The sequence below is a fragment of the Salmo trutta genome, chromosome 20 (assembly GCF_901001165.1).
Source record: "Salmo trutta chromosome 20, fSalTru1.1, whole genome shotgun sequence".
NCBI classification, from domain to species: domain Eukaryota; kingdom Metazoa; phylum Chordata; class Actinopteri; order Salmoniformes; family Salmonidae; genus Salmo; species Salmo trutta.
This window is the reverse complement of record NC_042976.1, coordinates 44,189,302-44,205,591: the sequence shown is the minus strand read 5'-3', so window position 1 is coordinate 44,205,591 and position 16,290 is coordinate 44,189,302. Positions and strand designations below refer to the sequence as shown.

At 40.9% G+C, this 16,290-nt stretch overlaps 1 protein-coding gene across 5 annotated transcripts in view; it reads right to left on the bottom strand.

Annotated features, from left to right (window-relative positions):
* Nucleotides 1–10,226, bottom strand: part of pms1 (PMS1 homolog 1, mismatch repair system component) — a 53,506-nt gene extending 43,280 nt beyond the window's left edge. Inside the window, exons 1-5 of one of the 5 annotated variants that reach the window (XM_029703471.1) lie at nt 10,152–10,226; nt 9,221–9,375; nt 5,544–5,726; nt 5,347–5,449; nt 5,061–5,224 (exon numbers count right to left, since the gene is read on the bottom strand). In XM_029703471.1, coding sequence (XP_029559331.1) covers nt 5,061–5,224; nt 5,347–5,449; nt 5,544–5,726; nt 9,221–9,352 — 582 coding nt within the window. In that variant the 5' untranslated portion in view covers nt 9,353–9,375; nt 10,152–10,226. Of the gene's footprint in view, nt 1–5,060; nt 5,225–5,346; nt 5,450–5,543; nt 5,727–9,220; nt 9,376–9,484; nt 9,775–10,040 lie in introns of those variants that run through there. The other 4 variants (XM_029703472.1, XM_029703470.1, XM_029703469.1 and 1 more) reach the window with 4 other exon arrangements.
* Between the last annotated feature and the right edge of the window lie 6,064 nt (nt 10,227–16,290).

Sequence of the window (16,290 nt, the reverse complement as noted above, 5' to 3'; positions counted from 1 at the left end):
ACGTCTATGCAATGAAATATGCAATTTAGTGACTGTAAACGGATCACTCCCGTAAAAAGCACTTGGAGAAGCCATGAAACCCAACACAGGCTGAAGTGCAAAGTTCGGGATACGGGATATGTCTCCCAAGTGCTAATGCCATGAAATGGGGGCACGCTCCTCCCTTGATGATCTCCGAGTGATTTCAAATGAAAAGTATACGGCGGTCGAGTAACTCCTCTGACTCCCTCCCCTAATATTTTATTCCAAGTGGCCACTGACTGAAACAATCTCAAATCAAATTGTATTGGCGGCGTACACTATTTGCAGATGTTCAGTGAAATGCTTTTGTATCTAGCTCCAACAGTGCAGTAATACCTAACAAAACAAACACACACACAAACCCCAAAAGAATGAGCAATGTCAGAGTCTGGAATATCAATATATACACACCGAAAAAGAAAAAAAAAATGCTACAATTTCAAAGATTTTACTGAGTTACAGTTTATACAAAGGAAATCAGTCAATTGAAATAAGTTCATTAGGCCCTAATTTATGGATTTTACATACAGATACGCATCTGTTGGTCACAGATACCTTAAAAAAAAGTAGAGGCGTGGATCAGAAAACCAGTCAGTATCTGGTGTGACCACCATTTTCCACATGCAGCAAGACATATCCTTCGCATAGTGCATCAGGCTGTTGATTGTGGCCTGTGGAATGTTGTCCCACTCCACTTCAATGACTGTGTGAAGTTGCTGGACATTGGCGGGAACTGGAACACGCGGTCTTACATGTCGCTGCAGAGCATCCCAAACATGCTCATTGCGTCACACCTGGAGAGTATGTAGACCATGGAACAACTGGGCCATTTTCAGCTTCCAGGCATTGTGTACTGATCCTTGTGACATGGGGCCGTGCATTATCATGCTGAAACAGGTGATGGCGACGGATGAATGTCACAACAGTGGGCCTCAGGATCTCGTCACGGTATTTCTGTGCATTTAAAATTGCCATCAATAAAATGCAATTGTTTTTGTTGTCCGTAGCTTATGCCTGCCCCATACCATAGCCCCACCACCACAGGGCACTGTTCACAATGTTAACATCAGCAAACCGCTTGCCCACGACACCATACACACGGTCTGCAGGCTGCCCGGTACAGTTGAAACCGGGATTCAGTCAGGTCAAGACCCTGGTGAAGACAATGAGCACACAGATGAGCTTCCCTGAGACGGTTTCTGCAAAAAATATTCTGTTGTGCAAACCCAGTTTCATCAGCTGTCCTGGTGACTGGTCTCAGACGGTCCCGCAGGTGAAGAAGCCGGATGTGGAGGTCCTAGTTACACGTGGTCTGCGGTTGGGAGGCCGGTTAGACGTACTGTCAAATTCTCTAAAATGACATTGGAGGCAGCTTATGGTAGAGAAATTAACATTAAAATTCTCTGACAACACCTCTGGTGGGCATTCCTGCAGTCAGCATGCCAATTACACACTCCCTCAACTTGAAACATCTGTAGTGATCATGCTAATTTAATAAATCTTCTTGATATGCCACACCTGTCAGGTCAAATCAAATTGTATTGATCACATACACGTGTTTAGCAGATGTTATTGCGGGTGTAGCGAAATGCTTGTGTTTCTAGCTCCGACAGTGCAGTAATATCTAACAAGTAATATCAAAACATTTCACAACATATACCCAATACACACAAATCTAAGTAAAAGAATGATGAATTAAGAATATATAAATATTTGGACGAGCAATGTCAGAGCTACATAGACTAAGATACAGTAAAATACAATATATACATATGAGATGAGCAATGCAAGATTTGTAAACATTATTAAAGTGGCCAGTGATTTGGATTATCTTGGCAAAGGAGAAATGCGTGCATGGAACATTTCTGGGATCTTTTATTTCAGCTTTATTTCAGACAAGCACGCTCTTCTGTCATCATTATGCTTTGAGTGGCTAGTTAAGGATCATCTCCACCTTAAATCGACACCCACTACAATTTGCATACTGCCCCAAAAGATCCAGGGATGACGCAAACGCAATGCACACTGCCCTATCCCTATCCCATCTGGACAAGAGGAATACCTATGTAAGAATGCTGCTCATCAACTACAGCTCAGCTTTCAATACAATAGGGCCCTCCAAGCTCGGGGCCCCGAGACTGAATCCCGCCCTGTGCAACTGGGTCCTGGACTTCCTGACGGCCGACCCCAGGTGGTAAAGTTAGGCAACAACACCTCCTCTACGCTGATCCTCAACATAGGGCCCCACAAGTGTGCGTGCTGAGCCCACTCCTGTACTCCCAGTTGTCAGACAACACAATGCCACACTCTCAAGTTGAGGGAGCGTGGAATTGGCATGCTGACAGCAGGAATGTCCACCAGAGCTGTTGCCCAAAAATGTAATGTTAATTTCTCTACCATAAGCCGCCTCCAGCGTCGTTTTAGAGAATTTGGCAGTACGTCCAACCGGCCTCACAACCGCAGACCACGTGTAACCATGCCAGCCCAGGACCTCCACATCTGGCTTCTTCACCTGCAGGATCATCTGAGACCAGCCACCTGGACAGCTGATGAAACTTTGGGTTTGCACAACCAAAGACTTTCTGCACAAATCGTCACAGGGAAGCTCATTTGCGAACACGTCGTCCTCACCAGAGTCTTGAATTGACTGCAGATATGCATTGTAACCGACTTCACTTGGCAAATGAAGGAGTCAAACAGACATGCCTGGATGAGATCTTTTAGGCCAGGGCCCTCCGCAAGGCTCACAAAATCCTTTTAGACACAAGCCACCCCCTATACCCAGACTTTGGAAAAACAGAACTAGACAATCATTTGTGCCAGGTGTGATATCCCTCCTAAACAGCTCGGGTTAATGTTCCTATCGACTCAGTAAGGCCAGCACGCTAGTCTTTTTTTTTCTCTTTTAAATGTTTTATTGGTATGTAACTTATGAAAGTTGTATTGTCAATTTTGTTTTGTATTTAAACGCCACTTTAAATGTGTACATGCCACTGCAACAAAATTTCCCCATGAGGACAATAAAGTAAGTAAGTAAGTAAATGCTAAACTTCTATGGCCACTGGCACGGTGGAGAAGTGTGCTCTTCACAGATGAATCCCGGTTTCAACTGTACCGGGCAGATGGCAGACAGCGTGTATGGAATCGTGTGGGCGAGTGGTTTGCCACATGGTTGCGGTGCGGTTATGGTATGGGCAGGCATAAGCTACGGACAACGAACACAATTGCATTTTATTGATGGCAATTTGAATGCACAGAGATACTGTGAAGAGATCCTGAGGCCCATTGTTGTACCATTCATCCACCGCCATCACCACGTTTCAGCATGATAATGCACGGCTCCCATGTCGCAAGGATCTGTACACAAATCCTGGAAGCTGAAAATGTCCCAGTTCTTCCACGGCCTGCACACTTACCAGACATGTCACCCATTGAGCATGTTTGGGATGCTCTGGATTGATGTGTACAACAGTGTGTTCCAGTTCCCACTAATATCCAGCAACTTCGCACAGCCATTGAAGACGAGTGGGACAACATTCCACAGGCCACAATCAACAGCCTGATCAACTCTACGCAAAGGAGATGTGACCAATGCAGCGCGACACACCAGATGCGAACTGTTTTTCTGATCTACACCCCTACCTTTTATTTTTTAAGGCATCTGTGACCGACAGATGCATATCTGTCTTCCCAGTCATGTGAAATCCATAGATTAGGGTCTAATGACCTTATTTCAATTGACTGATTCCTTATATGAACTGTAACTTAGTAAAATCTTTGAAATTGTTGAATGTTGCGTTTATATTTTTGTTCAGTGTAAGTTACATTTCTGTATCCCATTTTCAATAAATTTGCACAAAATGTCAAGAAACTTGTTTTCACTTTGTCATTATGGGGTATTGTATGTAGATTGGTGAGAAAAAACAAAATGTAATCCATTTTGAATTCTGACTGTAACAACAAAATATGGAATAAGTCAATGGGTATGAACAGTTTCTGAAGACACTGCACCTGCGTATGACACTGATCTACAAGTCAGATGTGCACACAGTGCGGGACTCATTGGCGTGAGCAGCTGTAAGGTAGCTAGGCCTACCCTATCCCTGTTCTAATATTCGTAGGCTACACCTGTGCTGCACCTTCAGCATTCAGATGTAAAATGGCTTTCGCAATATTCAAATCATAGGCTTTAATGCGGGACAACCAATGTAATTTGCTGGGTCATTGTTACCAAATGCGCTGTAGAAAATTGTGTTTTTACCGGCAGAGCTGTGTGGGCTACCGGGGTGGACACAACTCACATCTTGCTGATTGAACATGTTACTGCTAATTGGGGGTTTTCCTGTCATTACATGAACAGGGTAAAAGTGTAATTTCATAACAAGGACAGCGATCATTTTTGTGAGCTGCACTGGTCTGAACGGGAGAAGAGAGCAGCTCTCCTCCGTAAAGTTCCAAGCGGTCAAAAACATTCGCTTTTGTGACAGGGGTGAAATCCAAAGCTGTGTTATATTAATTGGCCATGTATGTCATTGCTCATTTCTAAAAGATAAATATTGACATATTACTAGCTCAAAGCAATTGTATCTTATATATGACAAGTTAATCACTGGGTGATGAGAATTTCAGATCAATTGCCCCCCCCTCATCTGATTGTGGTAGATGCTCAGTCTGCCCTATGGCTCAGCTGACACACTACATCATACACACACACACACAGCTCAGAAGTCAGCTGAGACAGATCCAATCATTTCAAACTAAAAGTATCGTTCCTGTATAGTATCGGAACCCATGTAACAAGATGTGTATCGAATTGTGTTTGTAAGGAGAGAAACACATCCCTGGAATAAGATGATCTACCATTTTAAGTCCCATCAAGACACCACTAACGTATCAAATCATACACAGCATTAACGACACTCTAAACAGTGATTATTGGAGTTGGTATGCAGGGATTGGTTTCATGGAATATACAGACAGATGAGGACACCTTGTGGTAAGAAGTATAAGATTCATAAATAATGAGAAAGAAGTAGTACCTTATTGTGAGTGAGGGTGAGTCTCAGCTCTGGTTTTAAAATGGCATAGGCCATGAGCAGGTCCTGCACCTTCTTCAACTCCTCCTTGCACTTCTTCGTGTTGGCATAGTACTGCCTCCTCACTGGGAGATTCTTAAAAAGCTTCAGCGCACAGACTGTGGTACCTGAAAAGACATCAAAGCTCATGTCTACCCATAACATTTCTCTCTGTCAAGTATACATAATAAATATTGTTGGAAACGGACGGAATGGATCGTCCGTTTCAGTAAAAAGGAAAAAGCCAAACCTTGCCCTAGGTGAGAGGGCTTCTGGGAAACAACATTTCCCGTGAGGTCAAGCGTGTATTGGGTCCCGACGTCGTCCTCTGACGTCTTTGTCGTGACAGCTACCTGGTGGGAGTCAACGGGACAAATCTATCACAGCTACTTAGTCCCGCTTTGGACTTTTTGGAGCAGAATTGTCTAAAAGACAGATGTATCTGACCTCTGCCACAGCACAGATGGAGCCCAAGGCCTCTCCTCTGAAGCCATATGTCGCCAGGTGCTCCAGGTCATCGTGGCTGCAGATCTTAGAGGTGTAGTGTTGCACAGCCATCACATCAGTATCAGCAGCTTTGATGCCAGAGCCATTGTCTCTGATTTCTATTCGATCAAAACCATAATTCTCCTAAGACATGACATAAACAAAAAACAGAGAATGCAGTTCATAAGAAATTGAAGTCAGTTCAGTGTAGTCCCTTCAAAGAGTCTCAAAAGCAGATTTAGTTGTGTCCTATTAACATTTACATTTTAGTCATTTAGCAGACGCTCTTATCCAGAGCGACTTACAGTAGTGAATGCATACATTTCATTTCATGCATTTGTAAAAAAAATTGTACTGGCCCCCCGTGGGAATCGAACCCACAACCCTGGCGTTGCACACACCATGCTGGCGTTGCAAACACCATGCTCTACCAACAGAGCCACAGGGAAGACTATTAACATAAAGTACCTTTTGTGGGTTGATCTGATAATGTTTTAGTGTCCACTGCAGCCTAGTTTCCAATTCAAGAGGAGGAAGTACAAGAAAGTCATCAATTGTGCTTCAATAAAACATTAGCTTCCTTCCATACAGGCAGGTGTATGTGCTAGATGCTTGGAGGCTTTTGATATTGATGATGTGGTGTTCACAGTTCCGGAAAAATGTTTTCCTCTTCATAAGTGGATTTGCTTTCCTCTTGGCAATATAGGAGAAGAGTTAGAAATATTAGTCCAATAAAAAAGCTTCACTATGTCCTCAGAGGCTGGCTGTGCTGCCTGAAAGTATTACTGCTGACAGCTCATTAAGAAATGGCTTTGAAGTGGGCAAAGACTGCATTGATGAGAGTGAACTCAAGTATTCCGCCATGCCAAGAAAAACAAGCTCACACTGAGAGCAGGTGAGCTGAGCCCACTCGAAATGGGAAAATATCTTAGGAATTCAGATGACATGACCATGAGTACACTACAACCATTTCAGACAGTAATTGGGAGTTGGAGACGGTGTGTGTTGCTAGCTAAATTCATTTTATCATGACAGGTTAAACAGCATACCTTCAAAAAGGGCAATTCTGCCACTTTTCAACCCCATTCATTATCTCCAACACAAAGCCATTGTCTACATACAGTGCCTTCGGAAAGTACTCACAGCCCTCGACTTTCTCCACATTGTTACATTATAGCCTTATTCTAAAATGGATAAAATATTGTATTTTCCTCAGCAATCTACACTCAATACCCCATAATGACAAAGTGAAAACAGGTTTAGACATTTTGCAAATGTATTAAAAATAAAACAGAAATACATTATTTACATAAGTATTCAGACCCTTTGCGATGAGACTCAAAATTGAGCTCAGGTGCATCCTGTTTCCAATGATCATCCTTGAGCTGTTTCTACAAAGTGATTGTCCACCTGTTGTAAATTCAATTGATTGGACATGATTTGGAAAGGCACACGTCTAAATAAAGTCTCACAGTTGACAGTAAATGTCAGTGCAAAAACCTAGCCATGAGGTCAAAGGAATTGTCCACAGAGCTCCGAGACAGGATTGTGTTGAGGCACAGATCTTGGGAAGGGTACCAAAAACAATGTCTGCAGCATTGAAGGTCCCCAAAAACCCAATAGCCTCCATCACTGCTAAATGGAAGAAGTTTGGAGCCACCAAGACTCTTCTAGAGCTGGCCGCCAGGCCAAACTGAGCAATAGGGGGAAAAGGGCCTTGGCAGAGAGGTGACCAAGAACTAGATGGTCACTCTGACAGAGCTCCAGAGTTCCTCTGTGGAGATGGGAAAACTTTACAGAAGGATAACCATCTCTGCAGCACTCCACCAATCAGGCCTTTATGGTAGAGGGCCAGACAGAAGCCACTCCTCAGTTAAATACACATGACAGCCCACTTGAAGTTTGCCAAAAGGCACCTAAAGACTCTCAGACATGAGAAACAAGATTCACTGGTCTGTTGAAACCAAGATTGAACTCTGGCCTGAATGCCAAGCGTCACGTCTGGAGGAAACCTGGCCCCATCCCCACAGTGAAGCATGGTGGCAGCATCATGCATTGGGGATGTTTTTCAGCGACAGGGACTGGGAGACTAGTCAGGATGAGGCAAAGATGAACGGAGCAAAGTACAGAGAGATCCTTGTTGAAAACCTGCTCCAGAGGGCCGTCGTTTGTCTTTGCTTATTTGAGCTGTTCTTGCCACAATATGGACTTGGTCTTTTACCAAATAGGGCTATCTTCTGTATACCACCCCTACCTTCCACAACACAACTGATTGGGTCAAATGCATTAAGGAAAGAAATTCCACAAATTAACTCTTAACAAGGCACACCTGTTAATTGAAATGCATTCCAGGTGACTACCTCATGAAGCTGGTTGAGAGAATGCCAAGACTGTGCAAAGCTGTCATAAAGGCAAAGGGTGGCTACTTTGAAGAATCTGAAATATATATTTTGATTTGTTTAACACTTTTTTTGCTTACTACATGATTCCATATGCGTTCTCATGTCTTCACTAAATTCTACTATGTAGAAAATAGTACAAATAAAGAAAAACCCTGGAATGAGTAGTTGTGTCCAAACTTTGACTGGTACTGTAGCTGTGCAGCAACGATCCCCATCCAGCTTTACAGAGCTTGAGAGGATCTGCAGAGAGGAATGAGAGAATCTCCCCAAATACAGGTGTGCCAAGCTTGTAGCGTCATACCCAAGAGGACTGGAGGCTGCAGCGAGCCTAAGGTGCTTCAAGAAAGTACTTAGTAAAGGGTCTGAATACTTACGTAAAATGTTATATTTCCATTTTTTATTTTGTAAACATTTGCACAAATTAAAAAAAAACTGGTTTTGCTCTGTCATTGCGAGGTATTGTGTGTAGACTGATGGGAAAAAAAACATTTAATACATTTTAGAATAAGGACATAACTTAACAAAATGTGGAAAACGTCAAGGGGTCTGAATACTTTCCGATTGCACTGTATGTGAAAACGTTTCTATGATCTGTGGTTAAAAAGATAAGGTCCTAAAAAAAAATGCAGGGTAGGAGTAACCCTTAACGCTCGTTCTCGTATATGGGTTGAAAATGCCAGATTTGGGCAATTATAAGCCTCCTAAATTGGAACGTAGTGACTGTACAGTAACATGCTATACATGACGTCAGAGCTCTGGCTCTGTGCTTCACAGTGCCGTATGGTTTTGACTGACAGCCGTTCTGAATTTGAACACTGCGAGCAACAAGAAGTTATCCCCATCCCTCCTGGCAATTTTTGCACATTTTTTGTTGTCAGCAAGAACGAAATGCTGTAAATTAAGATGACTATGTATTTTGACAGAGGAGATGTTGAGTATTATAATAAATACTGCTTTGGTGTCATACAAGCAAGCCATGAGTCCAAATGTGCACTTCACATTTCCAAATCAAACTCATGTCATATAGTGTCAACTTTCATGAAAACTATGTTTGATGTACAATTACAAGATGAAATGCCGTCATACCCTGGGTTGTTCTGAACAGAATTACCCTGTTTGTTATTTAAATTTGCCACGGCAAACCTACCTGAATGCGCTCATGTAACAATTTCAACACGCCATTAGTGATTTTCATGTGCTTCCCTGGCCACAGTAATGGTTAAAATAATATTTTACCAGTTTAATGTCGATGCTCAAGGCACCAGCATCCAAGGAATTCTCCAGCAGCTCCTTCACCACGTTTACCACAGAGGTGATGACCTGACAGCTGGACAGAAGCCTCACGGTGTCTGCAGGCAGCTGTTTCATGATTTGTTACTGTTTATGGACACCTGCAATATGGAGAAAAAAACTGATATGATATTGGTAGCACAGATAGAACAATGAGAGATATTTCACTGGAATATAAATATGAAGAATGCGCTTGGCGTTTCCACTCACTACCAAATTTGGCGGCCAGTGGGAGAAGATGAAACGAGATTGCAGATTGTAGACCAAAATCAAATGTTCTCATCGATGAAAGTTTTTAAAAATCACATTGTTTAGAAGGAGTTTAAAGTCGAATTGAGTTATTGCACACACGCGTTTCACGTAGTAGGCGTTCCCAAACGGAAATATGCAGACGTATGCAAGAACAGGCCAATAGGATCTCGCTTCGCTCTGCCCACCTCTTTGCTTGTTCTGCCCACTATGACTCATCTATTCCAATTGAAAACGACAGACCACAGCCTATCTGGGTTTAGTTATAAAAGTCTTTGATTATAGTGCAATGAGATGTCACAACACAATTGCTAGCTAACTGGTTGGCTGATTAGGGTTAAATTAGCTAGTGTTACATGCTAGCAAGGGTGTATTCATTCCGCAGATTCTGTTGCTAAAAGTTTGTTAAACGGAACGGGACTTAAATTAATTTGTCCAATATAAAAACTCGTTTTAGTTTCAGCAAATTATTATACCCATGGTTGGCTGAGTGAATAACATTAGCTAGTTAACTAACCTTACCTGACAGCCATGAACTCTCGAAACGATGAAAACATTTACAATACACACAATAGTGACTCACTGGTGGACTGTGTAGTTATTTATTTGAAAGACAGCGGTCTCCTACCTCCGCGTCCGGTCTGGTTCAATAACAATAACGCAAATACATGTGCTAAAAAATGTTGATGCTGTGAAGTCGTTCAGTGTGTAAAGCTGGCAAGAATAATTAAGTATTTCCAGGTCACGGATTTTTGGAATCATTCAGAATAAGAGTCCCGTCCAGTATACTTAATAAATTAATAGTTAGGACGAACATTACAGAAAATGTACACAATTATCGATATGTTTTACACTACACTGAACAAAAATACTTAAAGTGTTGGTTTCATGAGCTGAATTAAAAAATCCCATAAATGTTCCATATGCACAAAATGTGTATTTCTCTCAAATTCGGTGGACAAATTTGGTTACACCCCTGTCAATGAGTATTTCTCCTTTGAAAAGATAATCCATCCACTTGACAGGTGTGGCATATGAAGAAGGTAATTGAACAGCATGGTCATTATACAGGTGCACCTTGAGCTGGGGACAATAAAAGACCACTTTAAAATGTGCAGTTTTATCACAGCACAATGCCACAGATGTTTCAAGTTGAGGGAGTGTGCAGTTGGCAAACTGACTGCCGGAATATCCACCAGAGCTGTTGCCAGATAATTGAATGCTAATTTCTCTACCATAAACTACCTCCAACTTCGTTTTAGAGAATTTGTCAGTATGTCCAATCAGCCTCACAACCGCCAACCACCTGTAACCACGCCAGCCCAGGACCTCCACATCTGGCTTCTTCACCAGCGGGATCATCTGAGAGGGGGTGGGATAGTGCTGAGGAGAATTTCTGTCTGTAATAAAGCCCTTTCTTGGGGGAAAACTAATTCTAATTGGCTGGGCCTGGCTCCACAGTGGGTGGGCCTGGCTGTCAAGTGGGTGGGCCTATGCCCTCCAAGGCTCACCCATGGCTGCACCCCTGCCCAGTCATGTGAAATCCATAGATTAGGGCCTAATGAATTTATTTCAATTGACTGATTTCCTTACATGAACTGTAACTCAGTAAAATCATTGAAATTGTTGCATGTTGCTTTTATATTTTTTTCAGTATAGTTATCATACAAAGAATAATACAAATTATTTCTATAAGATATTATGTGATTGATTATTTTTTTTCAAGCCTAAATCGTCAACAATGTCTTTTGTGTGTGTATCCCTATAATTTATTGCACCATGTACACAATATTCTGTACATTTTGTCACAGTAAAAGGGTGTCCATTCTAGTCAGGACCACTTCTAGTTTCCAAATCCACAGTTTCACCCAGAGGAGCGTGCTACTCATTTTGCGGCCCTTAAATAAACTCTGAAAAAAAAGAAACGTCCTCTCACTGTCAACTACGTTTATTTTCAGCAAACTTAACATGTGGAAATATTTGTATGAACATAAGATTCAACAACTGAGACATAAATTGAACAAGTTCCACAGACATGTGACTAACAGAAATGAAATAATGTGTCCCTGAACAAAGGCGGGGTCAAAATCAAAAGTAACAGTCAGTATCTGGTGTGGCCACCAGCTGCAGTAAGTACTGCAGTGCATCTCCTCCTCATGGACTGCACCAGATTTGCCAGTTCTTGCTGTGAGATGTTACCCCACTCTTCCACCAAGGCACCTGCAAGTTCCCAGACATTTCTGGGGGGAATGGCCTTAGCCCTCACCCTCCAATCCAACAGGTCCCAGACGTGCTCAATGGGATTGAGATCCGGGCTCTTCGCTGGCCATGGCAGGACACTGACATTCCTGTCTTGCAGGAAATCACGCACAGAACGAGCAGTATGGCTGGTGGAATTGTCATGCTGAAGGGTCAGGTCAGGATGAGCCTGCAGGAAGGGTACCACATGAGGGAGGAGGATGTCTGTCCTGTCTGGTCCAGCAACAGTGGGTTTGTGCCCAAAGGCGATGTTGTTGCCGGTGAGGACCTGCCTTACAACAGGCCATCCTGTACCTGTCCCGTAGGTGTGATGTTACTGATGTACTGATCCTGTGCAGGTGTTGTTACACGTGGTCTGCCACTGCGAGGACGATCAGCTGTCTGTCCTGTCTCCCTGTAGTGCTGTCTTAGGCATCTCACAGTACGGACATTGCAATTTATTGCCCTGGCCACATCTGCAGTCCTCATGCCTCCTTGCAGCATGCCTAAGTCACGTTCACGCAGATGAGCAGGGACCCTGGGAATCTTTCTTTTGGTGTTTTTCAGAGTCAGTAGAAAAGCCTCTTTAGTGTCCTAAGTTTTCATTACTGTGACCTTAATTGCCTTCCGTCTGAAAGGTCTTAGTGTCTTAACGACCGTTCCACAGGTGCATGTTCATGAATTGTTTATGGTTCATTGAACAAGCATGGGAAACAGTGTTTAATGGATTTCTACGAATTATCTTTGAAAGACAGGGTCCTGAAAAAGGTGTGTTTCTTTATTTTGCTGAGTTTAGCTACCAATCAGCTTAAAACCAATAGTTTTTTATGTTGAACATACATATTGCACTGTACACTATTTTCTGTACGTTGTGTCGCAGTAAAAGTGGGGTCCATTCTACTAAGGAGCACTTCTAGTTTCCAGCATTATGTACAGTGAAATATGTCCAATATGAAAAATGTACTGAACTAATTAACAATGGGATTTAAAAATGTTTTCTAAAGTTGATTATTATAATCATATTATTAATATTGATATTACTAGTATTAATAGGAGAATTATATAAAAAAGTTACTTTTAAAGCTGTTAACAATAAAATCAATGCTATGATATAATTTGTGCCATAAAGACAATTAACTTTTCCCTTTTTTTCATATTGTTAAACAAAATTCTAAGTTTGCTAACATTTCCACATAAAATGTAATGAAATTCTACAATTTTTATAGATTTTTTACGAGCGTCATGGCGGGACTTTTATTTTGAAGGGAAATCGCGGAGGTCACGGCCTTATTCTTGCTGGTGGAAGGGATCAAATTAGCGCCTTCAGACCTTTGGCATGTGATTGGCTGTTTGGAAAGTCCGTTGCATCCCCACTGTGAAGGAAGCAAGGATTTTTATTTATTTATTTTATTTATTTATTTCACCTTTATTTAACCAGGTAGGCAAGTTGAGAACAAGTTCTCATTTACAATTGCGACCTGGCCAAGATAAAGCAAAGCAGTTCGACAACATACAACAACACAGAGTTACACATGGAGTAAAACAAATATACAGTCAATAATACAGTAGAAAAATAAGTCTATGTACAATGTTAGCAAATGAGGTGAGATAAGGGAGGTAAAGGCAAAAAAAAAAAAAAGATAACTAAAATAAGATAACTAAGTACATCCGGGTCATGGATTTTTTAACTCCTTCAGAGTAAGAGTTATGATCTGTATACTTTGTCAATTAATAAAATGACAAATGTGCAGAATTACTCATATATTTTATACTAGCTATCATACAAAGAATAATTAAAAGTATTTCCATAAGATATGATGTGATTCATTTGTATATTTTTTCAAGCCTAAATGGTCACAATCTTTTTTTGTGTGTGTGTGTGTATTTCTTAGAATTTATTGCACCTACATTGTGTCACAGTAAAAGGGGGTTCCATTCTACTCAGTAGCACTTGTAGTTTCCAAATCCACAGAGTTTATACCCCTAGGAGCGTTGCTGCTGATTTTGCCAATCAGTTTAAATGCAGTACTTTTTTTCATATTGAACATACATATTTCACCATACATAATTACATAATTGCCTGTGTGGGGGTCCATTCTATTCAGGAGCACTTCTAATATGTCATTCATACCATACATAGATTCTGTAGAACCTACTAAGTACTCCCAACCCCACTTTTACTTCGGCACATATAATAGCTTTTTATTTTTTCAGCCAATGTGTAATTTATAGGCCTGTAGGGGCCGATTCCGACTAAGGAAATGTAAGCCTTTTCTATGCACGCCTTTCCTCAGCACTTCTCAGTAGTTAGTATTCAGACACCTTATGCAGGTGCTTAACGGGCTTCGCAGGCGTGGTTCCCTTAAGCGCTGAAGACATTTCATTCATCACTGAAAATCCCCCACTTGCTTGCCAACAGATTTTCTTGTGGCATTTTCATTCAATAGGGTTTTCAGTACATTTATCTTAAGCCATCCCTATAAATATGGTGTACCTTTAATTAGAATTTTGTCAACAGACTCACTAGAAGACATCGAGAGAACAGTGTCAGAATATAGGGATCGATGAAAGAAAGCCATCTAAATATATGCATATTCGTCTCCGCCTCAGTACCAACTGGTAGATTTAAAATACTCTGATCTTGTAGATTATTTAGGCAAATTTGAAGGTTAGGAAAGTATGTATGAATGATAGAAAAAAATATTTGGAGAGACTTTATACACTATAATATATTGAGGAATAAAAAATACAGTGGTTTGAATTCATCCAGACTGTTATCATATTCAAGTTCAATCCATGGAACATTAGAAGGTGGATAAAAGTGTACAATAGCGGTTGAACAATAGTCCTATAAATCTAACCTAATTGTCACTAATCATGGAACTGTATGACAACGGTGTAGTTGTGAACCATGCACCAGGTTTCATAATGATTCCATAATGATTCAAATTGGCTGCACGTCCCAAATTATTGCACAATGTTAGCATAATATGATCCACTAATGCTAGCGACCCTCAGGAAAAACAAAGAAAGGTAAATGGAATAGAATAGAATGATGCAAAAAGATAAGCTACAAATTGAAGAAAACAAACACTAAAGTGACAGTTATAAATGTATGTGGGTATTACTGACGGTGGCTTCCTGAAGTGGCTAACATTTAACATGATACAAATTGTAAAATAAAATAGAGAAAAGCCTGGGCATAGGCTATAATTAAAACATTCTTAAGTGCATACATCCTCTCAGCAGGTTCAGCCCAACAGAAGCCTATAGCTAGGGTGTCCGAATTTCATCCACGCAAATTATGAGGGCACACAATTAAAATTCTGAATAACGGCACAGCTATTTACAGCCTATTTCACAGTGGAAAATATGTCATGTTGATATTATTTTCAATTTGATTCCATATGGCTGGTTTCACATTCATCTCCAGAAATCATAAGGAAAATGTCTCTAAAACAATTGCTATGTGTATTTACAATCCTCTTTACCTTACTAATTTACCTAGCTCTTATCAATAGCTTGTATTATTAAGGTGCATGGAGAATGCTGTTATTTATATCAGAAAAAATAAAGTAGATACCTTTTCCCACTTGGAACCGGCCGGTTCGCGCTACCTTATTCATGGTTTCCTTGTGTGTAAATGTGGTGGAATTATGAGGACATTAAGTCAAGGTCAGAACACAGCTTATCTGTAGACACCTCCAATTCCTAGATCTCCACCAAGAATCAATAGCGGGTGAATAACTCAAACTTAAATTCAAGGTCAGAATACACAGAGAGAAAAGTGCATTATAGGGAATAACGTTTCATTTACGTGCGCTTAACTCGGGTCGGAATCAGGGCCATAGAGAAAAGTGCATAAAAAGTGAATTATGTTCCATTTATGCACTGCTTAACAAGGGTCGGAATCGGCCCCATAGTGTTTTGCTTCGGACCAATGGAGTGGGTGGAGTAGAAAGTGCTGCTAGGTATTTAGACCTCAATCCCCCAAGTAATGACACCATATATATATATATATATATATATATATATATATATATATTCTACAGACCCTACTGTGTAATCCAAACCCTACCTTTACTTCGGCACATAGAATAGTTTTTTTTTCTCTTATAAGCCAATATGTAATTTATAGGCCCATAGTGTATCGCATTGGGACCAATGGAGTGGGTGGAGTAGAAAGTGCTGCTGAGTAGTTAGACCTCAGTCCCCATGAAATAACTGCATGTATCGATACTACAGACCCAACTGAGTATTCCCAACCCCACTTTTACCTCAGCACATAGAATCGTTTTTTCTCTACAGCCCAATGTTTTGAACATACCAATCTGAACATTGTATTTTTCGATAGTGGTCTTATTTTAATTTTATTTAGGAGACTATTTGTATAATTGTTTCCATAAAGTCCTCCTTGCATTTGCTTATACGCACAATTTTTTAAAAAAAAGACATTGATTCAAATGTAACATCTTTGAATGAGTTATCCACATTGCAATGTTTCGAAAGGCTTTTTTTTTTTTAAAGGA